At 53.7% G+C, this 27,845-nt stretch overlaps 1 protein-coding gene and 1 long non-coding RNA gene across 2 annotated transcripts; one reads left to right on the top strand and one right to left on the bottom strand.

Annotated features, from left to right (window-relative positions):
* The first annotated feature begins 925 nt into the window (after positions 1-925).
* On the top strand, positions 926-14,254 carry LOC128314132 (uncharacterized). Its single transcript, XR_008295575.1, has 3 exons — positions 926-1,114; positions 2,193-2,350; positions 11,681-14,254. It is a non-coding gene; the product is annotated as an uncharacterized LOC128314132 (long non-coding RNA).
* On the bottom strand, positions 13,744-26,320 carry WNT10A (Wnt family member 10A). Its single transcript, XM_027050400.2, has 4 exons — positions 25,817-26,320; positions 24,499-24,761; positions 17,612-17,991; positions 13,744-15,198 (listed from the first exon to the last, which is right to left on the bottom strand). The coding sequence occupies exons 1-4, from the start codon at positions 25,924-25,926 to the stop codon at positions 14,701-14,703; spliced, it is 1,251 nt and encodes a 416-aa protein (XP_026906201.1). The 5' UTR covers positions 25,927-26,320; the 3' UTR covers positions 13,744-14,700.
* Positions 26,321-27,845: the final 1,525 nt, after the last annotated feature.

Raw genomic sequence — 27,845 nt, 5'->3', positions numbered from 1 at the left:
CACAATGGGGGTTAGAAGTATTCTAGAAGCCTCTACTACACTGGGAAGGTGAGCAATAACTTAACTATATACAGGAATCTAATATATGTGTCCCACTTAACTCAAATTAAGTGTATTCCCTACTCCAAAATGCCTAAAAATGCTCATGGCTACTTCAGTGCCCTCCTCCCCCGATAGGGAAGTCATAGGTGAAAAGAGACCACTAGTGGTCTTAACAGAGTTGGGTTAAAATGTCTTAGTTTGGGGGCACCTGGGTGGCTCCGTCGGTTAAGCGTCTGACTCTTGATTTCGGCTTAGGTCATGATCTCACGTTTAGTGGGTTCAAGCCCCATGTGGGGCTCTGTGCTGACAGTGCGGAGCCTGCTTGGGATTCTGTCTCCCTCTCTCTCTGCTCCTCCACCACTCGCACTCTCTCTTCCCCGAAATAATAATAATAATAATAATAATAATAATAATAATAATAATAATGCCAGGTTTTACTACCTTTATAAAAACACGACCTCTTCCATGGCCATAGAGGGGGCCTGGGAGGGTGAGGATCCAGCAAATGAAGTTGCGTCAGCATTGGGGCAAATCACCTAAGGCTACAAAGGGCTCTTTATACGGCTGAGTCGAGCCAAGAGGGAGGAAAGGTTACTCACGTTTGGAGGGAGGTTCAGCGGCCTCGCCAGCATGGCTCACAGCTCGTGGCCGGCCCAAAGCGTGCCCAGTGAAAAAAGCTGTGGCCACTGACAGCCAAACCCCACGCAGAGGTCCCGCCGACCCACTTGCCTCCTCCTGTGGCCCCCACTCGAGGTCCGGAGTGTCAGATGCGTCCAGCCCACCTTTAAGATCGGCATACCTCCACCTCCGATTTCAAAAGGAGCGCGCTCCCTCGGACCCGCCCCTCACTTCCGTCCTGAAAACCCTTTCATCCCACCAGGTCTCGCGATATCACGACTTCTCGCCTGTCCCGGCTAACCCCGGAGAGCAGCCCCCGGCGGGACTGCTGGTGGTGACATTCCCTGGTGGCGACTTTCTTGGCTAGTGTTTGGGACGAGAGCTCTTCGCCTGGCACGTTTTCTAGCAGCATGGACCGGGCTGTTAAGGCGCAGTTAAGTCCATCAGGCCCGAGGTTCGGATCAGGAGCGGAGGGGTGGGGATCCGCCTTCAACCTGACCCTGGTCCGGTTCTGTCGTATATGGGTGATAAGGACTCAAAAATATTAATGACTGCCGGACACTGGGCTCTATACACGTCATGTCTTTTAATTCCCACAATAACCCCAAGAGAAAGGCGTGGTTTTTACCCTGGTTGTACAGATGGGGAAACAGGCTCAAAAATGGAGGAATCTGCTGGAAGTGGGAAAGGATGTGACCAGTCTGAATGTAAGGCCTCATTACATGGTAAAGCAATCTGTCAGCAGACTCCTAGATTCCTAGAGGACACTGTAGCTCAGTGAAAAGTATTCCATCTTTGGGTTCACAAGACTCATGTTCATATGCAAATCCAGACACTTTCTATGCTGTGTGACCTTGAACAACTTGCTTAACCTTTCTGAGACTCAACTGATAGATAAGGATATTAATACTTTCACGGGATTATGAGGATTGGGTGTATATTCAGTGCCTACTCCAGAATAAGCATTCAATAAATGGAAGTTATAGCTATTAATAATCTTTTTAACCCCTTATATGTTGTGCGGTGTTCAGTGTGTAGGAGGTACTTAATTTAATAAACCATAACTGAGTGAATGAATGGAGGGAGAAATGAAATAAGTCTGGCCAGATACCAGGTGGTCCCTGCCTCCAATCCCCTAATCTCTTACCCCACTTCCCTGATATGGCTACACCTCAGAGGGCTTGAAGTAGAAAATGACTGTTCATCCTCCTTTTCCCAAACAGTTGTGTGTATGTTAACTTGTTACCAAAGTAGCATACAGAAAAGTGCACAAATCTTAAGTGCACTTAAGTTCTTATGAAATGAACACACTGACTGGTATAACCAGCCCGATGATGAAGAAGCAAAACATTACCAGCCCCCAGAATGCCCGTCATGTTTCTTTCTAATCATACTCCCACTATGGGATAACCACTATCTTGCCTTCTAATAGCTGAAATTAATTTTGCTTGCTTTTGCACAGGATGCACCTGGAATCACACAGCATGTGCTAATCCGTAACTTCCTGGATTTCCCTGTCTCCTTGATTCTAGTGGGAATCCAAGAAGAAACCCAGTGGGGTTGCCTCCCAGGTGGTCAGGGCTACTCCCCAATGCCACCCACCTCAACATCATGGCTAGCCTGTCTACATGCTCACTGGCCCGTGGATTCCTATGCCCATGGACTCCTGGCACACCTCTCCCTTTCTGAGGTAAGAAAGAATCTTCTGCTGCTGCTTCTCAGCTTTTCATAAGGGTTCCCATGATAGAGGTGTATGTCCCTGGTGACCCCTGCCTGTGCTCTTATACCCCAGATCTTTCCTTCTCCACCAGGAAGGCCCTGGGAGAGTAGAGGATGGGGATGTGCTGATTCACAAGGTGGTCATGCCCAGCTTCACACCATTCCAAGTAACACCTCTCCCCCTGCTTTGTTCAGTGTGCCCCTTCCCGCTCCATCGAAAACTGTTTCTCTCTCTGGGTGATGAACTCTCGGGGCCTCTGCTGTTCCTCCGTGCAGCCTAGCATCTGCCACATTCTCTCTGCCCACTAGACATGTTTGTTCATTCCTGAACCCCAATTGCGGGCATAGTTTTTGTCTTCTTCCAGAGGATTCCTGATGCCTTGCAGATTGAGGGATGTGGCTTAAGGGTCTTGGGCGTTCTGCCTCGAGGGGGCAGTGTCTCCTCACACCACAAGACAGCCCAGGCTTTAGCCCCGTCAAGAAGCCCCATTATACAGAAATTATCATCAAACCCATGTTACATATAAGGAGGGTAAGGCTCAGAGAAGTTTAAGGGATTTGTCCAAAACTATATAGTTCATAAGTGACAACAGGTAGACCTCAGGAATGCCAGTGATGCAGGCCTAGAAGGCTTGGTATCTGCTAAAGGCTACTGTTCACTGAAACTAAAATGAGACACATGGATATTTTGCAGATTTCATATCTTGTCCTCAAACAAATCCAGGAGAAACGTTTTCTAATTTCCAGATGGCAGATACAGAAACTGAGGTCCAGAGAAATTAATTATTCTGCCTGAGGTCACAGGGATAGAGAAAGGCTAAATTAGATTCAGCCCCTCCCATCCCACACATGGACCCTAAAGCCTGGCTCTTTCCTCTGTGCTCTGCCACACTCATCAGAAGGATTCTGACAAGTGCAGATATGAGTGGCTACATGGGTAATATAGGACAGTGGGGACTAGGCATTTACGCAAAGAATACAAAAATACTAATTCAAAGGGATACATGCACCCTGATGTTTATAACAGCATCATCGACAATAGCCAAACTATGAAAATAGCCCACGTGTTCATTGACTGATGAATGGATAAAGAAGATGCATGTATATACACAACAGAATATTGCTGAGCTATAAAAAGGAATGAAATCTTGCCATTTGGAACAACATGGAAGGGGCTGGAGAGTTATTACGCTAAGTGAAATAAGTCAGTCAGAGAAAGACAAATACCATACGATTTCACTCATATGTAGAACTTAAGGAAAAAAATGAGCAAAGGGGAAAAAAAGAAAGAGAGGGGCAAACCAAGAAACAGGCTCTTAACTGTAGAGAGCAAACTGATGGTTACCAAAGGGGAAGTGGGGGGAGGGTGGGGGAAATAGGTGGTGGGGATTAAGAAGTGCACTTGCTGTGGTGAAACTAATATTACACTGTATGTTACCTAACTGGAATTTAAATAAAAATTAAAAAAAAAAAAAAAAGGACAGTGAGGAAGCATTCTAGAGAGAGCAGAACACGGACCACCAAGGGACAAGTTTTGGTTCTCTATTAATGTGTAACAAACAGCCCGCCCCCAATTTAGTGGCTTAAAATAAAATTTTATTTTTATCTTTCACAGTCCTATGGGTTGACTCCACTCAGCTGGGCAGTTCTCACTGGGGTCTGTCATGCAGTGGCAGTCAGATTGAAGCTGGGGCTGGAGTCATCTGAAGGCTCATCTGGGCTGGATGTCCAAGACGGCTTTTTATTTTATTTTTTTTCTTTTCAAATTTGTTGCAATTCTAATTAGTTAACATATAATGCAATATTCGTTTCAGGAGTAGAATTCAGTGATTCATCCCTTACATATAATACCCAGGGTTCATCACAGCAAGTGCCCTCCTTAGTACCCATCACCCATCTAGCCCATCCCCCACCCACCTCCCTCCATCAACCCGCTGTTTGTTCTCTATTTTTAAGAGTCTCTTATGATTTGTTTCCCTGAAGCCCTCCATGATATGCCACAAGCCATCACCTCCAGTTTTTCTCCTTTGCACACCATGTTACACTGAAACAGCAGAGTCCCCTAATCAGGTTGATCCTAAGGCAAGACCTGACTGAGGTTCTGGTTCCTTAGCCTCTCTTGGTTCCTGACTATTTCCCGAGCCTGATTCTGGAGACTTCATGTCAATTTTGTGTGTTTCCGGATATCATTCCAGGAAATTTCTCTTCTACTTAAGTGAACCAGAGTCCATTTCTGTTGTCTGCAATTAAGAACCCTAATTGGCACAAAGACCCATTGAAATCTTCAGCCAGAGGAAGTGACATGATCAGAGCACTTTATGGGCGAGAAAAAATAGAAAAATCTGATAAAGATAGATTGAAGAGAGAAAAACAGGAATGAGAGAGGCCAGTTGGGAGGTCTTCATGACGTTTGGGGTGTATGATGAAGCACAATATTGCCAGTGCCAAAGAAGTGGGAGAAACAGCAGCTTTTGGCCACTGACTGGATGTGGAAAAAAGAAGAGAAGGGAAAGTCCACGTTGACAGAGTTTTGAGTCTTAGCAACTAGGAAAACAATAATGTTACAAAGAGAAACAAGCAAGTCAGGAAAAACAGTTTGGAGGGGGAAATCTTCCATTCATTTATTCAACAACTATTAATTGCCTGCTCTATGCCAGGCACTGTTCTAGGCATTGGGAAGACAGCAGTGGGGAAAACAAAGTCTCAGTTCTAAATTAATAAATACATACATGAGATAATGAACCTGCTTTAATAAAGCTTCAGTTTGTGGTGCCACAGACCCACATCAGAACATATCTAACTGGCAGCCAGAACTTCAAGAAAAATCCTAGGCTGGGCCTGAAGACAAATTGGTAGTCATTGTCATAGATGTTCATTCATTTATTCATTCACTTGTATTTATTGAGTACCTACTATGTACTCAGTACCATTCTTGCCATAGACATACAACAAAAAAAAATAAAAGAGGGGCTCAGCTCTCATGGAGTTTCCATTATAGAGTACAGAGACAGACAGTAAACAAATACACAAATATGTCAGATATGTGATGTGTACTATGAAGAGAAATAAAGCAAGGGAAAAGGAAGAGGAAGTTTGCTGTTTTAGATAAGATAGGTTGTTCTGCAAAGTCCCCTCTTGTAAGGAGATATCTGAGTGAAGTCCTGAATGAAGAGAGGCAACATCCACATGGTTACTAGGGGAAACCTATTTCAGGCAGAGGGAATAGTAAGTGCAAAGGCCCTGAGGCAGGGCAATTTGGTTTCCGCAAAGAACAGCCAAGAGAACAGTGTGGCTAAAGTAAATGGGTAAGGGCAAGAGTAGGAAAAGAGGTAAAGGTGGGAGTGGGAGTGGGAGCCAGATCCTGTAGGGCCTTGCAAGTCATTGCAAGTACTTTGGCTCTTGTTCTGAATGAGATAGAAAGACTTTGGAGAATTTTGAGCAGAGGAAGCACACAACATGACTAACACTTTAAAAGGATTGTTCTGGCTGCTATATATAGAGTAGACTGGGGGTGTGCAAGGGCAGAAGCAGGGAGACCAACTAGCAGACAACTGCAGTCATTCAAGGCAAGAGACCCGGGGTGGCTTGGACCAGGATGGTGATGAGGGAGGACATGACATGTGATCAGACTCTGGAAATAAACAGAAGGAGAACCCACAGGATTTTCTGATAGATTGCATGTGAGGTGTCCGAGAAATAAAGGAGTCCAGTGTCTCCAGAGCTTTTAATAGGAGCAGCTAGGAGAGCAGTTGCCATTTACTGAATAGAAAGAATTGAGAATTATATCCAGAGCTTCAAGAAAGAGTAAAACTGTCCCCAGCTTTCCTGCCTGGAAGGAATAATTTGGCTCCCAAGCCATGATGGGGGCCCAAAGTAAAGCACTCCTGTGAGGGCAAGGGGCAGGGGTGCATTAGCCTAGCATAGGCTATCAAGGCCGAGATGGGAGAAGCTGAAGTCTGCAAGGGGAGTGGAGGGAGCAGCAGCAATGGCAGCGATTTACAAAGGGATTAAATAACCCTTCTAACAAGGGAGGAGGGCACCACAGAAATAGAAAGGGAGAAAATGAAAATACTTAAATGTTTATTTATTTTTGAGAGAGAGAGAGAGTAAGGGAGGGGCAGAGACAGAGGGAGACACAGAATTTGAAGCAGGCTCCAGGCTCTGAGCTGTCAGCACAGAGCCTGATGTGGGTCTTGGACCCATGAGACGTGAGATCATGACCTGGGCCGAAGTCAGATAACCAACTGAGCCCCCCAGGCACCCCAGAAAGGGAGAAAATTAGAATAAACCTTGTGGTGTTGGACTGGAATTGAAGGTATGGTGTGCACTCTTGGCTTTCTGCATAGAGAGATTGATTGATCTATCAATAAATAGAAATGTGTGTGTGTGTGTGTGTGTATTTCCTAGCACTGTCCACTGAGAGGCCCAAAAGCAGTGACACTCCAAGAACAATGAACACACCTAGCACCCAGATCTTGATTTCTAAATATCACTCTCCATTAAAAAAGAACAAAGGTGCCTTGGATAAATGGCTGGTTGCAGGGATGGAGCAGAGAAAGTACAAGATGAACCTGGAAGTAAGGAAGTGCTCAAAGAATTATGATAGAAGCCAGCTTGGCAGGTGGCCAAATCTGGGAAATTTTTGAGCATCAAAATAAATAACGATTCAACAAGTAAAACACTCACGCCTATAATAATGGGGCCAAAGATGCATACCCCTAATGTAATCATGAGGAAACAACAGATAAACCCAAATTGAGAGACATTCTGCAATATAATAGGTCTGCAGTCTTTTGAATTGTCCTGATCACGAAAGCAAAAGAAACCTTAGACACTGTCTCAGACTGAAGGAGTCTGGAAAGACATGATAACTGAATGTAATGAATAATTCTGGACCTGGATCCTTTCATCATTAGGCCAATTGATGAAAGTGCAATAAGGTCTGGGTATTAGACAATATGAATGTATCAATGTTAATTTCCTGATCATGAGCATTGCATTGTTATGTAGGAGAATGTCCTTTAAAAAAATCTATTCATTTTTTGAGAGAGAGAGCGTGGGTGGGCAAGGGACAGAGAGAGAGGGAGACACAGAATCTGAAGCAGATTCCAGGCTCTGAGCTGTCAGCACAGAGCCCTACAGGAGGTGTGAACTCATGAACCTGTGAGATCATGACCTGAGCTGAAGTCAGACACTCAACCACTCAACCGACTGAGCCACCCAGGTGCCCCAAGAACGTCCTTTTTTTGTAAGACATATACACCAAAGTATATGGAGTGATGGGACATCATGTAAGCAACTTACTCCCAAGTGGTTCAAGGAAGGGGAAAGTTCTTTGTATATTGTAATTTTTCTTTTACATCAAATAAAAAGAAAAAAGACAAGGAAGGAGTGAATGAAATCCCTGAGGCAGTGGGGAGTGAGGGGGCGTGGTCAGCCAGTGCACAAAATAGTAGAATATTTCTAAGGAGAGGGCAGTTAATGATGTGTCATCTTGCAAAGAGATGGAAGAGGAGCAAGACTGAGGGAAAAAAAAGTATTAAACTTACAAAATTGTTTCTATGTTATCAATCAGGGCAACAGCTGTTTACATATGCAGCATAATGGGAGCTAAATCAGTTATTCATCACGAGAATGCTGGCTGTGCCTATGGATTTCTACAACTTCTTGGCATCCTGGGCCTTGGGATTCAGAGGCTGGAAACCTGCTTTCACTACAAACCATCACGATTTTAAGAAGAAAATCCTAATGACATAATCATATTAGCTCTTGTCAGGAGAGCAGATCTCCCTAATTCCTAGTTTTAGAAGGTTTCTTTCTTTAGTATATTCTCATTATATGCAATGCTCACATTTGGGGCCAAAAATATTCTGAATATGGAATTATTGTGCCCAAGTAATACGTGTTCATTATAAACAAAAATGTGGATAAAGAGAACAAATTTTAAACCACCTATAATCCCATCATCCAGAAATAGTTTCCATTAGCAATTTGCTGCTTATTTTAGACTTTTAAAATTCAAATCACATCTATAAATTTTTGTTGCACTAAAGGAAGGATCCTGCCCTGTGCTATTTTGTATCTTGTACACACACACACACACACACACACACACACACACACCATATAGAGCAAACACTGTCTCAGTCACTAAATATGCTTCAACCACCTCACTTTTAAGGACGCTGTGAAGAATTCCATTGAGCAGATGGGCGTTGATTTATGTAATCATGTTCCTATTTGAGGACTTTTGCATTGGGCGCAGAGAGACCGCGCCTCAGAACTTGCCCACGAAGCAGGGACGACTAGGGAGGATGAGAGGTTGGGGGATAGCTAAGTCACACGGAACAAGGTTTCAAGTACACAGAGACTTCAAGTACACAGAGGAAAGGTCATCGAGGCCACGGCCGGCAGAATTCGAAGAGCTGAAGGAGTCAGGTTGTACCCCAGGACAAGGGGCGCCGAATGGGTGGACCTCGAGACCCGAAGAACTGAAGCGAGACCCGTGGCGGTGGCGGCGGCTGCGGGCGGCCCAGGCTCGAAAGCTAGTGCACCACCGCTCCTCACCAACAGAGGGCGCTGGGGCCACAGCAGTACGCAGTGGGCGGGTGCCAGCTGCCGGCCAGATGTGGGGAGCTGGACCGCGGGAGACGCTAGCTCAACCCCAGCCCCTCCAGGCCTGCAGGCAGGGAGAGAGCGAAGACGGGATGCAGGGGCAAGGGTGATGGCAGAATACGCCACCATCGCTGCTCTGCAGGGTCCTAGTTTGCCTTCCCCTGTAGGGTAGAAGTGAGGAGAGAGAAGCCTCCTGCCCAGAAGGGACTCTGATTCCCACAAAAGCAAAGTATGGGCTGGCAGCCACCCTGAGGCTGGCTCAGCAAGACAGAGCCAGGTCCACCGGGTGGGGCTCCGGGCCAGGGGAGACCCACGCGACTGTCTGCGGCGGGAAAGAGAGCCGGCCTTGAGGGCTTTGAGCTTCTGGAGTACCCAGCCCTCGAGTCCAGACGTCCAACACACACACCACACCACACCACACCACACCACACCACACCACACCACACCACACCATACCACACCACACCACACACAACCTCCCTGCACTCTTTCTGCCCGGGTGCGGTGTGCATTCAAGAAGAGAGAAATTGAGGCACAGCCGGACAGAGCACTAACTAGACCTGTCCCCCCCTCCCTCCCCCCCCCCCCCATGTTGCCTGCAGCGGAGAAGTTGGGCTAGAGGGCCGCAGTTCGAAGTTCCAATTAAGGATCCTGGGCAGGGGACAACCTCAGGGACCCCGCCCCCTTGGCCTGCCAGCTGTCCCCACCCCGGCTGCTTCCCTGACTCCGGAGTAATCAGCTGCTGCGCACGGCTGTAATTGACGGTGCAGGCCCGGTCTGGCAGAGGGCCGGCGGGCGGCGCAGGGGCGGGCGAGGGGCTTAATTGCAGGGCTTCAGGTCGCAGTCTGGGCTGCAGCTTCGCTTGGGGTGGGGGAAGGAAAGGGACAAACACTAAGCTCGCAGAGCCTGGTCTCAGGGGGAAGCTAAAAGACCTTTCATTCGGTAGTAGGGGATCCCTTCCCCGGAAAGTGGGGACGGAGGGGCTTGAACCCTAGCGAGAGTTTCGGAGGAGGAGCTGGACGTCTCTGGAGAGCTAGGCAGAGGGGGGTAGATTCCAAACTCCCCACCCCAACCCCAAGGAGCCCTGGTTCATCCTGTCCGAGACTCCTCCCCTCGTTATGACCCTCCCTCCACCACCACCCGCCGCTTCCCTTTCTGCCGCCCCCGTCACCACCCCCCCCTTCTCGTATCCCCAGGGCGCTCCCACCCTGGGGAAGAATGTGCCCTCCTAGCGCACCCTTGCCATGGTAACGGCACACCCCCACCCCCGCGCACCGCAGCGGCCGGGCCTGGCCCGCAGGGGCGGCGAGAAAAGGGGGAGTGGGCGCCTCCCAGCCCCGCGGACACACCTCGACTGCCCTGGTTGCCACAGTAACCGGGGAAGTTTCGAAGTGCGCAGGCGCAAAGTGGCACAGGGCTCTACTCCTGATCCTTCACCCCTCTAATCCACCAGCAGAGAACCCTGGCTCCTAGGAGAGACTGCCACTCATCCCCCTCCACCCCCGCGCAACTTCAAGGACAAAGTCTGGAGAGGGATCATGGGGCGTCCCAGCTTCCACGCACCTCAAGCCTAGGGAGCAAACGTGGCCAGAGGGCCCAAAGAGTCTGAAACCTGAAAAGGGATCCCCCTGTCCCCAGCCCGTCCACCTCCCCGACAGAGCCTGAGGGGGGCGCTGGCAGCAGGAAGCCCGGAATGGCCCCTGAGGCGCACAGGCCTCACAGTGGAGCGGTGATTACAGGGACCTGTCCCTCCCGCCCCCGGCTCCCACTCTCATTAAGTCATTTTTTCCCCTGTTGGAAAGTCCCCGTGCCTTGAGCGCAGGGGTTGGGGCGACCGCAGGCAGCTGCCGGCAACCACATGAGAAGGGGGGATGGTGGAGGGGAGGAAGGGGGCCGCGACTAGAGCCTGGCCAAACTCCAACGTGGAAGGCCCCCTGCCGGGGGCTAGCTGGGGGCGCATTGATCTGGGAGGAGGAGGGCTTGGAGAAGCTGACCTAGCTTCTCATCCTGGGTCTTCCTAGAGTTGTTAGGGCCTCTACCTCTGCCTCTTTCCTCTTATTTCAGCCCTGGGACCTTGAGTGACTGGAAAGCAGGATGCCTGGGTTCTGATCCCCACCCCGGTCTGGCTGCCGCTCCCTGACCCTTAACCTGACCACTGCCTGCTGATCTGTCCACCACCCTCATTCTCTGTTAGTTCTCCCTCTCCCTCCAGCTGGGGCCATCCAGGCTCTATCAGACCATACTAGTTTTTCCTCCTGCAAGGAGGTGACCCAGGGTCCATCAAGGTGAAAGGTATTGGGGACCAGGACAGTTCCCTTCCGCTCTAATCTATGGTCCACCATCTGTTCTTATTCCAAAATTGCAACCCTGGTCCTCCCCCAAGCTATTTGGCAAGTTCTTCCTCCCATCTACCTCCATCACCCCCAATTTCCAGTCAGCACATTGATTTCTGTCTCGCCCTTCAGCCAGGATGCCTAAGCCCTGTGCCCCTTGGGCCCTATTTTCCTGCCCTTCATCACCTCCACATCTCCCTTTAAGACCATTGCCAGATCCTACATCCCCCTTTTCAGTTGTGGGGTCCAGCTTTTGCCCTGAGACCCTAGCCAGCTTCTGGCCCGGAGGGAGGATATGGAGTGGGTAACACCTTGTTTGTTCCTTCCCCAACTTTCACTCTCTTCCTTTACAGATCCTGCCAGCATATATCAGCTCACCAGGACTTGACTGGAACACGTCCTTCCCCCCACAACGTGGTGTCCAGCCCCTGCCCCACCCCACCACTCACTCCTCTCTGGAGGCAGCAGGCTCTGCAGTATTCCTGCTCCTACCTCATTATCCCAGCCCTGATCCTGTATCTCTCCAGTCTCTCCTCCCCCTGGCTCTGTGCTCCTTAAGCCTGGAAGGCACCGGAGGGTGAGGTCAAAGCTAATACGCAGTGGACACTGCTGGGGGTGGGAGTGCTCCCCACTCAGTCCTCTCTTCCTCACCCCCTACCTCTTTTCTCCTCCTCCCTGGGATGGGAGGGAGCAAGGGGGCGGGGAACCCAGCCCCCACAGCTCCCTCCTGGGTGAACAAGAGGAAAGGAATGAGGCAGGTGTGTCGGCTGCTCCCGCTTACCCCTCCTCCCCGGGGGACTCTAACCCGCCTGCCTGTGGGGCTGTCTTTTGGGGGTTGGGGAGAGAAACTCTGTCCTCCCCAGAAGCAGCGGAGCTGAGCATGTTGAAGGCCTGGCTGTCGTAGGCATGTCCAGGAGCTGCCGGGATGCAGGCAGTTGGAGGAGAGGAAGCTGAAGGCAAGCTAGTTGGGGCAAAACTCCCAACAGGGATACACCACCATGAGAGCGTCCTTTCCTTCTCACCCCTACCCTGAGGTAGGGAGACATGGGCTAAGGAAATATGGGGGTTCGTGTAGGCTGGCAATCGGGAAAAGGAACAAGACTTCATCCTTGTCTGGTTCATCCAGAAGGGTGCCATTCTGGGTAAAATGAGGCAGGAAGCAGGATCCTCAACTTGGAGCAGCAGGAGGTCTGGATGAAGTAGGTGAAGTGTTCTTTCTCTGAGATCCCGACCACTCTACCTCCCTCTCTACCACCCTCCTCCTTGAGGGTTTGGGACAAAGGAGGCCGAGGAAGGATGTCCCTTCGCCTCTGGCCTTACTTACATACTCCATCTCCCCTGCATGCACTCAGAGAGACCAGCATCCAGACAGTGAGTCTCCTAGCCCTCCCCCACCACCCTCCTCCCTGCCGCACCTTCTAGCCCCACCTGCTCCCTGGGGCGCTGGGCTGGCTGGGTTGAGCTGGGTCTTGCCCAGGATTACTCCTCGCAGAGTGTCTGTCTCTGCCGAAGGGTGCTGCTGGGCACCGCCACTCGTCCTGGCTTGTGGCAGAGGGCTCAGGCACAAGGTGGACAGCTAGAGCTCCGGAATTAAGAGCTCCGGTTCCAGCTTCTTGTCAACATCCCCCTTAGCCTCCATTCAGGCAGGTTCCGTCTGGTTTGGAAGATGGCTGTAGTTTCCTAACTGGCCCCTTGTTGTTAACTCTTCCCCTCTTCATTCAGTTCCCCAGTACAGTGAGCCATGTGGGAATCAGACCATGACACTCACCTGTTCAAGACCCTCTGAAAGTTTCTCATTCCTCGGAAAATCCCAACTCCTTACGATGGCCCAGAGGGACATGTGATGTGACTCTTGCCTGCCCTCCGAGCTCCTCTCCTGCTAACCTGCCCTTGATTGCTCCATCCGATCACACTGGCCTGTTGGCTGTTCCTCCTGAGGAGATCTCTCTCACCACCGACCTTTGGCATTCACATGGCCTCGGCCTGGAAAGCCCTTTCCCTCAATCTGTGCGGGGCTATCTTGGGCACACAGGTCTCAGCATGAGTAACATAACTCAGAGAGGCCTTCCCAGACCAATGACTTTATCTAAAGAGGCCACACTCCTACCTATGTGTCTTATTCATCAATACCTTGTGCCTTGTTCATCAATAAATGAATCGATGAAAAAGATGTGGGGTGTGAGTGTGTGTATACATGCAGCCATAACAAAGGAGGAGATCTTGCCATGTGCAACCATATGGATGGACCTTGTGGGTATTATGCTAAGTGTAATAAGTCTGACTAGTAAAGACAAATACCCCATGAGTTCACTCTTATGTGGACTCTAAAACACAAAACGAATGAACAAACAAAAAGCAGGATCAGACCTATAAACACAGAGAACAAACTGATGGTTGCCTGAGGGGAGGTGGGTGAGGGGATGAACAAAATGGGTGAAGGGGAGTGGGAGATAATGGGCTTCCAGTTATGGAATGAATTAGTCACAGCACTACAAGGCACGGCATAGGGAATAGAGTCAATGGTATTGTAATAGCATTATATGGTGACAGATGTATAGAGATGTTGAATCGCTACGTTGTACACCTGAAACGAACGTAACATTGCGTGTCAACTGTACTCAAATAAAAACAGGCTTTTAAAATGCAAACATAAAAAATAAACACTAAAGGGACCCCACTCCCCACACATCACTCTACATCCAGCACCGTGCTTTATTTGCTTCGTGGTACAGAGCATTGTCTGAGATGACCTGGTTTGTATATTTACTTGTTTATTGTCTCTCTCTCCCAACCAGAATGTAAACTCCAAGAGGCCGGTGCTGTGTCTCTCTTATTCACATCTGTCTCCCCAGCACCCATCGTCCCCTGCAGAGTGCCAGGCCACAAAGAATGCAAAATAAATATTTGTTAAATGAATGATGAGGGACAGAGGCCCTTGGGGGAGGGCATCCTAGGCCTCTACAGAATCACTTCAGCTCAGTTACGTCCATTTCTTCTTTTCTAATCATCTCTCCCCTGCCCTTCAGCTTCCAGGGTTAGAGGTGAAGGCACGAAAGGAGACAGGCCCAGAGGCTGCCTGGCTGACACTTGCCCTCTGGTGTGGGTGTCGGGCAATCCCCAGCCCAACTGAGCCGTCTAAGCTTAGGGCAAGAAGCAGGGAGGCAAATCAGTCCTGGAGTCCCCAGAAGTGAGTGGTGGGGTCCAGGCAGGCCTGGACTCTACCCTGATTGCAGACTTGACCCTCAGAGCCGGGAGGTTCCTATCGGATCAGATGGTCCAAACTCCTCTCCCAGGAGCCAGGGCGACGCTGCTGCCGGGCCAAGACGGCAAGCAGCAGAGGGCCAGGCTCAGGGAGGGGAAGGAAGCCTTCCGCTCACTTGCAGACGCTGACCCACTCGGTGATGCGGCACTCCTCGCAGACCACGAAGCAGCACCAGTGGAAGCGGCAGTGGCAGCGCTCGCTGCGCGTCTGGCGCAGGATGTTGTGGCCGCGGCCGCAGCACATGCTACCGCAGCCGTCGGGACCCGCGCTGCTCTTGTTGCACAGGCGGCCCACGGTGCCCGCCGAGTCCAGGCGCGGCTCGCGCTCGCAGAAGTCGGGCGACTTCTCGAAGTAGACCAGGTCCGCGGGGCTGGCCCGGCGCCGCGGCCCCGGGACGCCCGGGGCTGGCGAGGGGGCCCCCGCGGGGCCGGGCTCCAGCTGGCCACCGTTGCGGTTGTGCGGCCGGATGAGCGTGGCGCGGTGGAAGCGGCTGCGCAGCAGCGCCCCCACGGCGCGGAACTCCGGCGTCACCTGCCAGCACGTCTTGAGCTGGCAGCTGCCTGACGTGCCGTGGCACTTGCACTTCCGCCGCATGTTCTCCATCACCGCCTGCAGAGGGAGGCACGGCGAGGGGTGACGCCCGCGGTCGGCCCCACGGCCCTCCTCCCAGCGCAGGCACTGGCCTGCGAGAATCTCCTCGGAGACTTCTGAAACCGACTCCCATTGAACGGATGCAAAAGCTGAGGCCCAAAGCGGGGCAGAGTGGGGAGGCGGGCGCACAGCTCCTGAGCCAGGCAGTCGGAAGAAGAACTCCGCCTGCTCTTCTGCTGTTCTCCCATCCGCCTCCCACAAGGCCAGGTCCTGGGGGAATTCCCTCCTTCCTCCCCTCTTCTCCTTTCCCACCAGCTGCAGGGGGCCCTTGGGGCTGGAGGCTCTTGCTTCCTGAGGGGGGATCCCAGATCCTCAGGGAAATTCCCTCTCCTTCCATCCCTCAGGTGGGGGCCAGAAGCAGGGGGTTGCTGGCCCCACTGTATCCTATCCCCAAAGCCTCTGGCCTCAATCCAGGCTGTGAGTGGGGGCTGCGGGGAGGCTGAGAAAGCCCCTTGCCTTCTCTGGGCCCTGCAGCCCTTTGCAGAGAGCCTAAGGAGGGGACAGGAGCTGAGGAGTCTCCCCTTCACCCCATTATACCGGCTGGAGCTTATTCTGCCCACTGCTGAATGTCACAGTTCCTCCTAGGGAACAGAGAGCACCAACCGGGGCCAAAAGCTCTACCTGAATACAGAATGGGAGCAGCCCCCAGAGAGCCAGACCCTCAGCCCAATGAAAGTGAGAAGTTCCCAAGCATCCAAGGGAGGTAGTTACAGGGGTGTGGTATACCGACCCCCTGCCCAACTCTCAACCTGCCCTAGAATCTCCTCCCAAAGGACCCCTTGACATTATCCTCATTAGAGACACTGGAGACATCTTCCTTTCCCGGGACTCCATTCCAAAACACAGCTGCAGACAGGGAGACCAGTGATCTGGGGCCCTCACACCTGGGCGGTTAGGGCCAGAAGAGAGAGACCCTGCCCTCTGAGTGTTAAAGGGCTCCGCAGCTTGTAGGTGCAGCCTGTGGTGGCAACACCATGGAGGAACGAGCCCAGGGCCTCGGCTGGCCAACGGCTCCGGAACATTCGCTTCCCACAGACAGCAGCCATTAATTAACCAGTTTAACGAGGAGTAGGAGGCACTGTTGGTATGGGCTGGGATAGCATGGAAGCTTGGGAAAAGAGCTGCACTAATAGGGCAGGGCTGGGTGGAAGCTGGATGTGACCTGAGGGTGGATATGCCTCAGTTTACTTCACCTCTAAGTCAGGATGGGAAGAGCTGAATCAGCTCCGAGTCTTTGTGGAAGGAGTTGGTGAAGCATCGGGTCCAGAGGACAGGAGAAAGGGGAGTCAGGAGGCACAGGTGCCAGGCCGGGTGAGGGGAAGCCAGAAATGAGGCCTGAGCAGGCCAGGCAGAGCCGAGAGAAGGCATAGGGGCTGAACAGCCAGAAAAGGAGGGTGCTGGGCTACCACGAAGGCTAAGGAGGCATCTTAGTGGAGGCACGCACCCAGCGCAGACGACCCTGCGGAGCGAAAGGCTCAGCTGCCTGGCGATGAATCCGCCTCTATCCCTTCCTTACCAGCTGCACCACCTTGGGCAAGCTTCTTCATCTCTCTGTACCTCACTTTCCATATTTGAACACGAGGCTGCTACTAGCACCCTCATAGGTAGTGTAAAGATTAAAAAGGCTAATATGTGATGTGGTGTGGTGCTCCAGACGGTACCTAACACATAGTAAGCACTCAATAAATGCAAGCGATTGATTGTTTTTTTCTTTCCTTTCTTCTTCTTCTTCTTCTTCTTCTTCTTCTTCTTCTTCTTCTTCTTCTTTTTTAATTTATGACCTTTGAGGGAGTACGAACATTCAAGGATAGGGAGAAAAAGGAGGAAGGTAACCATAACACAGGACCTCAGTGGCCCCGAGGAACCTCCCCTTGCAGGAATCCCTCATTCTGCACAGAAAGGCTGGGAGAACAGGTAGAGGGTCACAGCATAGGATAGCAAAGAATCATGGAACGTTAGAGCTGGGCCAGGGCAGGGGAGACTAGGGAGCTGGATGACCCAGTTCAACCTTCTTGCTTTATAGGGGAGGCCACAGAGAGGCAGAGCAAGGCCAAGGCCCCGGAGGCCCTGTCTGCAGCCCTGTCCCCCCCCCCCCCATCCAGTGCTCACCACAAAAAAAAAAAAAAAAAAAAAAAAAAAGGGAGCAGGCTGATCCAGGACAGGGTTTTTCTCATCCCTGCATCCCAGACTAGTCCAGTGCCTGGCACACAGTAGGTATCCAATGCATGTTTGATGACTGGATTAGGCAGGGACAATGAGAGAGTTGCTGAGTAAGGGGGGAGCTCTGGGTCCCAGAGCAAGGCCTGGGGGGAAGGGAGGAGCCCTAGGCAGAGGAATCTGGAGCAGGCCCAGGCGGGTGTGGGGCTCTCACCTGCCTCCCAACTCGGTTGTTGTGGAGCCTCATGCGTGCGTGGATGTCTCTGTGAGGCTCCCGGGAGTCCAGAAAGTCCTTGGAGAAGCGCTCCCCGAAGCCCACATCGGGGCTACAGCCGCCCCACTCCCAGGAGTCCTGCAGGCCCGGGCTGGCAGGGGGCAGGGCTGGGTGTTCCGGGACCCCGTGGCTCAGGCCCTTACCGCGCTGCAGCGCGTCCAGCTGCAGGCGGTGCAGCTTCCGACGGAAGGCCTCCTCGTCCCCGCGCCGAGAGGCGTCGCAGCCGCAGGCCCTCAGTTTGCCCAGGGCGCAGGCATTGGACACCGCGTGCACTACGCCCGCTGCAGCGATGGCGTAGGCGAAGGCACTCTCTCGGAAACCTGAGGGTGGAGATCCAGGGAAAGGACTCTCAGGGGCCTCCACGTTCATCCCTCTGCCCTCTCTGCCCAACCTTCTTACCACACAAAGGGGAAATGGAGGCGCAGTGTTGGGGGAAGGTCTGGGACAAGGACACAGATTCAAAGAGGGGCAGAAATCACATCAGAAGTTCTGCATGCAGGGTGGAGTGTGGGAGGTCTCCCCAGAGTCCTCTTTTGTACTTCACTCCCTGTTCCACTAACATCACCCTTAGCAAGCTCAGAATTCGTGTCTACCTCTCTCCTGTTGGGCATAAAGTATCTGGGAAACATTTCTTTTTCAGATCAGGGACTTCATCTGTTACCTCTCATGTGATATTTGCAATTTAAAAATAAGCCTGCGGAAAGAAGGCAAAATTTAAGCTAAAAAATAAATGACTAGAGATAGAATTCCAGGCCCCAGAAGATGTTCATGGGCAGAAGGGTAACTAAGAGGAGGGTGTCCTCCGACAGCTCCCGGCCCCAAGATTGCCTGCCTGGTGCCACCCCCTTAGGCCCCACCCCCTTAGGCCCCACTACAGAACACTCCCTGACTGCCAGATTCAAGAGGCAGAGGAAAGAGCCAGCAGAGTTTCCCCTTTTCCTGTCCACAGGACATCCCAGAAAATCTGCTCGGAAACGGGCGTTGCCCAGCCACGCTGCCTGCAGTGGGTCTAGGTCATCTGAAGAGGTTGTTTGAGGAATGCTGGAAATAAGCCCATTGCCCTGCAGGAGTGTTGAAAATTGAGAGGGAAGGGTGAGTTAAGGCAGACACCTTCTTTTTGATGCTCTGGAGCACAAAGCCCCTGACGACCACTTGCAGGGGCCCAGGACTTGTCTACACTACTTTTCTCCTCGGTGTTCTCAGCCTGAGCCATCCTCTGGGAAGGTCTGGGCCTGTGGCAGGGGGAGGCCTACTTACAGAGGACGGTCTGGCTCCTGGCCCCACAGGCTGCTTCTTCCTTATTCTGCATCTGAGAGGGGACCAGCTAGCAGCATTTTACAAGTTTCTGACCAGCCTCTGGAAGCGAGAGAGTGTGGGCAGTGGGAGAAGAAGCCAAGAGCAATGAGAGCCTCCATATGAAGAGGAGAACTCACCTGTGCCATAGGCACCTGTCGTGGAAGCCCAGACCTGGCTGGAGATTGATGGCTTGCGGGAGGCCAGAGATTCAGAGGAAAAAAACTCTAGATCCTTCCACCCTAGTGCTGAAGCCTGGAAGCACATGCTCTGGGAGTTCCTGTAGCCCTCAGAGAGCCAACCAGGACTGAACAGAGACCCTAGCCCAAACCTGCCCCTCACCCTCACCCTCTGCATCATAGGGTCCTGTCCTCCTTTTCTTGTCTAGCCAAAACAACGAGGATGATGACAACAACAACAACAACAACAACAACAACAACAAAACTTGACAAAACATGTAGTAGTTAAAAGTATGAACTCTCAAGCAGCCAGATTGTCTGGGTTCAAATCCTGGCTCTTCCACTTACTAACTGTTAATAGCTACCCAACTTTGACCAAGTGACTTGACCTCTGTGCTTCAGTTTTCTCATCTGCAAGACAAGATTGTTTTTACCTGCTTCATTTTTGTCCCAAGCATTAAATTAGTTAGTAAATTTAAAGTACTTAGAAGAGCACCTTATTCATAGTAAGTACTGCACAAACATTAGCCATTATTGAGAAGTTCTTCCTGTTGTCTGACTTCACTCACTACTGCTGTAATTTTAGGCCATTGCTTCTTGTTTTCCCCAGTCAGGGACAGAGCCCAGAAGCTCAAGACCCATTTTAGAATAAATCACATGGGCCACTAGAAGCCCATGAAGCAGGCTGTCCCTGTCTATCTTCTCTCTCCAGCTTGTGGCATCTCCAGACCTTTTCCGTAAGGAGCCCAGCTATGAACAGACAGGAGGGGATGAGGATTGGGCTGGAGCCTTTTAAGGGGATGTTGGGAATTGGTGGGAGCCAAAGAGGAGTAGACACTGACATGGGATGTAGGGCCCAAGAGAAATGGCAGACCTAAGTCCCTGGGGAGCACACCCAGTGTTTATCCCTTGCCTTTTAGCTGTGGAACTCTGAGCGCTTCCCTTATTGCTAGGGGAGTCATTAGCCCACTCCTAGGACAAATGGCAATACTCAGACTTCCAGAAGCAGCCCAAGCCTCAGAAATCATCTCCCCCTCCAACACACACACACACACACACACACACACACACACACTCATACACACACACTGTGCAAAAGGGGGATGCCCAAGGTCACAGGGGTTACAGAGCAGAACCAGAGCAGGACCCAGGCCCAGCTCTCTCAGCTCCCAGGCCTGGGAACTGGCTGCTAAAGGACATTTGGCTCTAGGGAAGACATGTTCCTGAGTAAGAAACCCAGCCAGCCCAATTTCCAGTTTCCATGGCCCTATCTATGCACAGCACCAAGAAAGAGCAAGAGGCTGGTCTAGGGGGATGTGCCAGCCTAGACCAACCACCATCTTCCAGACCAACCACCATCTTCCAGGCTCTTTACATTCAGAGGCAGGCCTGGAGGAATCTGGAAAAATGTAGTCTACAGTCTACATAGAACACCCCCTACCTACCCAAGGCAGCTAAAGACACCATCCCATGGCCTCTGGCAGCTGTCACAGCCACGTTTAGTGGTGACCAGGCAGGGCTTGTGTGACCACCCTCTGCTCCAACATCCAAGATTCAGAGAAGTCCAGACTGCTGGGCCTCTGCCCCCCAGCTCCCACTCAGGGCCCCAGTTTCGGTCCTGGCCCCGGCTGTCTGGGGCAGACGCAGGCACTGTGCCATCTGGCCAGCTGGAGGGGGAGAGGGGTGGGGCCATGGCCAGCTGGGCTGCCTGGAGCATGGAGGGAGGAGGGGTGCTTGTTAAGACGCACAATTAGCCGTCCTGCCTTTGATCTGGGACAGGGACTGCCAGCATCTAAGTGGAGTCAGCTGCTCCTTCAGGCTGCAGCCAACGGCCAGGAAGGGGCTGGGGGAGGAGGTTTGGAGGGCAGGGGAGCATGGAGGAGAGAGGATTCAGGAGCCAGTGGGAACCAGGAGGGGTCAGAGAAGCTTGAGCCCCGCCTATTTGAGTCAAAGAGGGAGGGAAGGAGAGAGATCTGGTCTCCATTCCCTCCATGCATATAATCTGTGCATGCTCATGTGCCTGGCCTGAGAGAGAGGAAGAGGTTGTGTGCATGTGGGAACACTTAGGGGTGACACTGAATGTGGCTACACGTTTGTACAAACAAAGGTAGGTATCTGTGTGTGTGTGTGTGTGTGTGTGTGTGTGTGTGTGTGTGTGTACATGTGAGTTTCATTTCTTGGAGTACTCCATTGTGCCACTCACCTCTGGACACATGGTGGGAGCTTGGGAGGCAGTATGGCAGGGGGTTGAGTGCAATCTCTAAAGACAGCTGGCCTGCATTTGAGTCCTGGCTCTATAGCTCACTTACAAGCTGTGTGACTAATGGCAAGCTACCCAACCTCTCTTAGCTTCATTTGTAAAATGAAGATAGTAGTAAGACCTATCGCATGGGGATTGTTCGAGGATGTTAAAGTACAGATAAAGTGCTTTAGAACAGTGCCAAACAGCAAGTACTTAATAAGTATTAGCGAATTCATTGGGTGCTATTAGAATAATGGAACTTTAGGTGATCCTGGGATATAATTGCCTGTGCCTCTTCTCCTCATCTGAGTGCCACCACACACCCCACGCCTGGAGGCCTAGCCATAAAACCAAGACTCCTCAAGGATGAATGTAAAAGAGAGGTGGGAGGAGAACCAGAGCCTTGGAGAACAGAGGCCAGACTCTCAAACTGTGGGCTTCCATTGGGCTGAGAACCCTGCTTGCTCTAGAGCCTCATGCCCCCTCTTTCCATCCATTCCAGATGGGTCTGGGCCCTGCCTTCCCAAGCTTGTCCACTCCAGGTGCTCAAGCACTCTTCTCTCCTTCACTGGAATTCCATCCCTTCAGCCCAACCCATTTTCAGGGAGATGTCAGGACAATTAGATGGCAGTAAGAGTATTAAGGTGGCAGGTCCCAGGGACCACCTCCTCCCTGCAGTCTCTGAATTTTAAACATGGCAGAGTGCACCTTGAAGAGAATCCCACTGGCAGTCTGAGTTGGAAGAGCGGTCAGCAACCAGTACTCCACCTGGGGGAAACAGGTCACCTGACCCCACATGGGACAATTCATAACTTGAAAAGAAGGGGAACTGGGGGAAGGACCCCGTCCAGGGGAATGGCTGCCACCAAGAGTGGCCCCGTGGAATTCAAATTTAGGTAGTCCTCGAAGTGATGGGCCAAGACGGACAGCGACATAACCCCAGAGGAGGGTGAACACAGATATGGAGTGAGAGAGGGCTGTAATCGTGGCCCCTGGAAAGAGAAAGTGGCAATTTCTTCCAGAAGCCTAGAGTCCCCTCCGAGGAGGGACAAGTAGAAAATGGGATGTCTCAATGCAGGAGCAAAAGCCACATAGGTAGGACCGTGTTCCAAGGCCAAAGGAAAGAGCCCAGCCCCCCTGCCAGAGCCCGGCCGCAGCTGTCCCGCCCCTCCCCACGCGCTGGGCGCTGCCCCGCCCTGGCTAGCCCCGGCAAGTCTCCCCCCCTCCACCCCTAACCTCTCCCCCTACCAGTCCCCCCAGCTCACCTCCCGCTTATTAAACTGCAGGTGAACCCGGGAGCGCCTGGCACCGCGCCAACCCCGCGTGCTTCCACCGCTCTGAACTCACCCTTGGGCTTCAAAGACCCCACGTCCTCCACCAGGCCACACGGGCCTCAAGCGGGCGAAGTAATCAGGACGCGTGGGCGCGCTCTATCTAGAGGGGGCAGGAGGCCCAGAGGGGAACTGGGGACACCGTGGCCGGGAAGAGGGATGAAGAGCTTGTCTTGCCTTGCCTCATCTGGAGCGGCAGGGGTGAGAACCTCAGCGCCTATTCAAACCCCCGCGAGCAAAACCCAAAGCAAGGCCTCCAGTGTCCTCACCTCCCGGGCCCGGGTGCTGGAGGGGAAACGGGGCGTCGGGGAGCGCACGGATGACCTAGAAACCCGGAGTGGGAGCAGGCGCGCGGCGGCGGCGAGCACCGGCGGGGCCCGGGCCCGGGCAGGAGAGAGGCACAGGCCTGTCACTTGGCGTGGGCGAGCGCCGGGCCGACCGGGGAGGGGCGCCCCGCCGGGGGTCCCGGGCAGCCGCAGACTGACGGCTGGCGGGGCTCGGGTGCGGCAGGGCGGGCGGGGCGGGAGCGCGGGGCAGGGGCGGGCGGGGGTGCCCCTTGGAGAGCCGCGCGGCCCGGGCCGGGAGCCGTCTGCCGCGGCCCGCGGGGATTAGTTCGCGGCTGCATGCCGCCACACGCGTCGGGCTGGGCTCGGCAGGGTAGAAACAGCGCCCCGGGCGCGCGGGGGAGGGAGGTGGGGAGGGCGCGCGGGGGCGGGGCGGGCGGCCTGGGGCCGGGCTGGAGGAAGCAGCGGTGGCCCCTGACTTGGGGGCCCAGGGGATGCAAGTAGGGGTCCTGGTGAAAAGGGAAAGGCCCCAGCTTGCCGAGTTCTTTCCGGAATAGGGTGCTTTAGAGTCTGACTCTCCTAGAAGCCTCTGGACCGACCCCAAGGGCACAGAATATAGGGGTACAACTCCTCCTCCACTGGGCAAGAAAATTGGACAAGTCTCACAGAGCCAGGTCCCCACACTGTCCCACTCAAGCAGCTGAGAGGAGAGATGGATAACGCCTATCTTCCCCCAAAAGGCCTGAGGCAAGGCCTAAAGTACCAGGGCAGGAGACGGGTGGGAACAGAAATGAGTGACAAGGCCTCCTGCCATCTCCAACCCTAAGGGTTGTCAGGGTGGGCCCTGGGTCACTCAGAAGTCACAGAGGGAGGACAGGGAGAGGGCTGTGGCTTCTCTGGGCTGTGAGGGGAAGAGGGATTGGCAGGGGCCTGCTGGGCAGGAGGCGGGCACACACCCAGTGCCTCTGATTCAGAGAAGGTTTTCGGGGGCGGTGAGAATGACACAGAGGCTGGTGGTGTACCTTGCCGGGAAGAGCTTCTGCAGAAGTACAGACATTTTACCTGCCCCAGCTTCCCTCACCTACCCCATTTGGCAAAAGTCCTCCGTACTGACTCTGGGTACTTTATCACGGGCTCTCCATCCCAAGTGCTGTTTACTAGAGGGTAGAGGGTAAACTGAGGAAGGTGACAGATACTTATATTTCCCAGGCTTGAGATATACAGTGTCAATGACCAGGCAGGATAACCCAGGAGTCAACTCTCTCGGGCACGGAACCTGCTACGGTCAGCCCACCCAGCGCAGGCTGGAGACACATCTTCCCCGTTTGGCTGGCCCCCATGGACTGTCCAAGACCAGAAAGAGCAGAGGAGCAGCATGGTTGGTAGATGGGCACCTGGGGAGGTTGCCAGCTTGAGGCAGTGGGGATGGTTGGCAGATAGCTTTGGGGGTGGGGTGCTGAATGGGGTGGGCAGAAGGGCAAGGGCGAGGGGCAGCTACCTCTGCTGAAGATGGGACTCTCGTAGGGGATCTTGTTTCGAGTCTCGAGACTAGAGCAGTTCCAGCGCTGGTCCCGGAACTGGTGCTGGCACTCGTGGATGGCGATCTGGATGCCCTGGATGGCTGAGGCGGCCACGTCGGGGTGGCGCACACACACTTCCATCTGCCGCCTACTCAGGCCCGGCAACGTTAGGCACACCGTGTTGGCATTGAGCACAGGCTCCGGGGGGAGGCGGAGGCCCAGAATGTCGTTGGGTGCAGACCTGCTGGTGTGGGGGTTGGGTGTGGGTGAGTGTTTTGGGGAGCTAGGAGGGCCCCATTGAACAAGTTACACTCAGTCCCAAAGGCCACAGTTCCTCTTTTCCAACGCCTGCTTCTGAAGGTTTGGCCCATCATGTATATTCCTAAAGCATTCTCCTGTCCTTGATCCTCTCATTTCCTCCAACACCACCCAGCCAGCCGCACACCCACACAGGTTAACGTGTAAATGGACACACATCCGAAATGCCTGCGTACACGGTATTTCATAAGTACATCCCCAGGCATAGATGCTCACATACGTAGCGATCCCCAGGAGACCACTCCCAAGACATGTTTCAGACAGTCACAGTCACACAGACACACAGCTGTACACATGGAGATGGCCACCCAGATCCAGGAACACTTCCACGCATGCACGCTTCAGTCAGGCATCATTATACACACGTACACAAAGACACTCACAAGCATACACACGTGTTCATCTTAACATACACTGATCCAGAAGCTCGCACATTCACACATATGTGGACACACAGACTGCTATTTAACAACATAGCTTGCAGGGCTCACAATATCTCACACACACACACACACACACACACACACACACACACACACACACACTGAGAACCCTTCCAGCTGCAGTGTCACAGTGACCCCACCTGAACTACTCCCTTCCAGCCCCCAACCCATGCCCCTGTCTGGGAGCTATCTCCAAGGAGGAGCAACGCAGTCTGAGCTTACTCCTGGGGTAGGGGTGCATTCCCCTGGCCTGGCATGGACTCCAGGTTGGCACTTGCTCCCCTCCGCACACACACCTCCTCTTCCAGTAGCCATCACTTTTCTGGGCACTGCCTTGCCTCCCTGGACTGCCCATACTCTGTCACCAGTTCAGCCCCCTCCTGTGAGGGCACTGTCTTTCATTGGGCACCAGCTCTTTTCTGAGACACTGTCCCTCCCTCCTTCCAGGGTCCCCTGCCCCAGCGGGAACGCCGGAGGCCCCCGTGGCTGGGGGTCCCAGCTCTCCAGGAGGGCGGGGCGTAAGGTGAGGGCTCACCTGGGCACGGCGGCAGCCAGCAGCAGTAAGAACAGGAGCGCGCAGAGCGCGGGCCGCGGCTGGGGCCGAGGTCGGAGCCGCAGCCAGGGGCAAGGGTGGGTGCTGCCCATGGCGCGCGGGCCGTGACGGGCCAGGAGTGGGGGGCTCACAGCCCGGCGGGACCGGCGAGCCAGGGGCGACGGCGCATGATCCGCGGGGGTCGGGGCGGCTGCGACACGGAGCTCCGACTCGGGTCACGGCTCCGAGAGCAGACGGCGCCCGCCTCCCCGCTCCATGGGGCAGCGCCCCCGGGCACCGCCCTCGGGGTGGGGGGGCGGGCGGGCGCACCGGGCACCTCCTGGCACAGGGGTCCGGGGAATTTCCCGAGGCCCCCCTGCGACAACTCCCGGTGCCTCTCGAGGGTAAGGGGGGCCCGGAGGTGCTGCGGGCTAGGGATGAGAGGCTGGGTGCCCGGGAGCCCCCCAGAGCAGCGCCACGAGCCTGTGCTTCCGAGGGCGTGCGAGGAGGGCGGGGTGGGGGGGGGCGGGTGGTGTTGAAGGGGGGACGGCGCTGTTTGTGCCCGGCCCCACCGCCCAGAGAGTGAGTGACTGTCCCGGCACAGGGAGCTCTACCGCCTCCCCTTTCCTTCCCCCCCTCCCCCCCCCCCCCCCCGCAGAGTGTCTCAGGGCTCTACCCCAGGTGACGTCACTACGGGGGGTGGAGGCCACTACGGGGGGTGGAGGCGTGTATGGGTCCTGAGGCCACAGCGCCCTTCGGCTCCAGACTCGGGGTGGAAGCGGCGGTGCAGAGGGCTGGGGAAGGAGAGGTGTTGGGGTCTGTGCGCGCGTGCACGTGGAGATGCCAGTGCCAGGCGCGCTGGTTTGTGTAAGAAGGTGTGTGTTACTGCGAAGTGTGTGTGTCTGGCTGAGACACAGCTGTCGGGGAGCGGTCCTCCCCAACATACACACCTGCAGGGACTGGAGGGGAGGGGCTGGCCCCCCTGCCCACCTCTCCCACCTCAGGAGGGACTTCCCAGGCTTGGCTGGTGTAGCAGGTGTGTGTGGGGGGGGTCCTGTAAAGGGGTTTGGCAGCCTCTGGATTTTGCTCTTCTTCCCTGTGTGACCTTAAACAGGTGCCTTGTGCTCACTGAGCCACTGCCCTTTCATGAAATGAGGTTACTGAGGCTCACCTCATCTGATCAGTGAACCAATGAAGGTCAAAGTGCTGGGACTCCAGTAAATGTCTGGGAGCAGAACTCCCTGGGGTGACATACCCTGGGAGAGGTATTAGAGAGCCTTCTAATCCCAAAAGTGTGTATTTTGTCCCCTTTTATTTCTTAAGAAAATGAGGCTCAGAGAGGGCCATGACTTACTCAAGGTCACACAGCAAATGAAGAGCTGGAATCCAACCCAGTCCTCTTGACTCTGAGCACAGCAGCAGTGGCCCCAACACTGAGCGCTGCTTGCCTGGGCCTTCCTGCAGATGCTCCAGATCTTGCCTGGCCCTTGCTACCTGTACTTGGTTCTCTGGGAGCCACCCAAAACCGGACTCCTGACTCAGGCCCACTCCTCTCTGGGATTCCTTCATGTCCTCTCGCCCCAGCTGAACACTACAGCCAGGCAAGGACCTGAGGAAACAGCAGGCTGGGGACAGAGGCTCCAGCTTCTGTTTCTGGTTCTAACCTGGGCCCCGATAGTGAATCCTATTCCCACTGTGGCCTTAGCATCCTCCTCTGTACAATGGGCACAAGCCTCTCACTCTACTACACACATACCTCCCTCCCAACCTCATTGCCCTCTCCTGGTTTGAGGACAAACTACCGGAGCCTCTGGGCTCTGAGACAAAAGGGGCCCGGTCCTGGAATTGCCCATCCCTGGGGAATTGGAGGAGAGGGGTGGGGCTTTCCCTGTCCCCAGACTGTCAGGTGGTGGGGGCAGCCCGAGCAACAGCAGGCTGACGGCATCCTCCCCCCTCCTTTCCCCCCATCTCTGCCGGCAGCCACCGCAGCTGTCAGGAATTAAGGGCTTGAGGCTGCTGGGGGTGGGGGTGG

The sequence above is a fragment of the Acinonyx jubatus genome, chromosome C1 (assembly GCF_027475565.1).
Source record: "Acinonyx jubatus isolate Ajub_Pintada_27869175 chromosome C1, VMU_Ajub_asm_v1.0, whole genome shotgun sequence".
NCBI lineage: Eukaryota > Metazoa > Chordata > Mammalia > Carnivora > Felidae > Acinonyx > Acinonyx jubatus.
The sequence above is the reverse complement of the archived record's forward strand: the minus strand, read 5'-3'. Positions and strand labels throughout refer to the sequence as shown.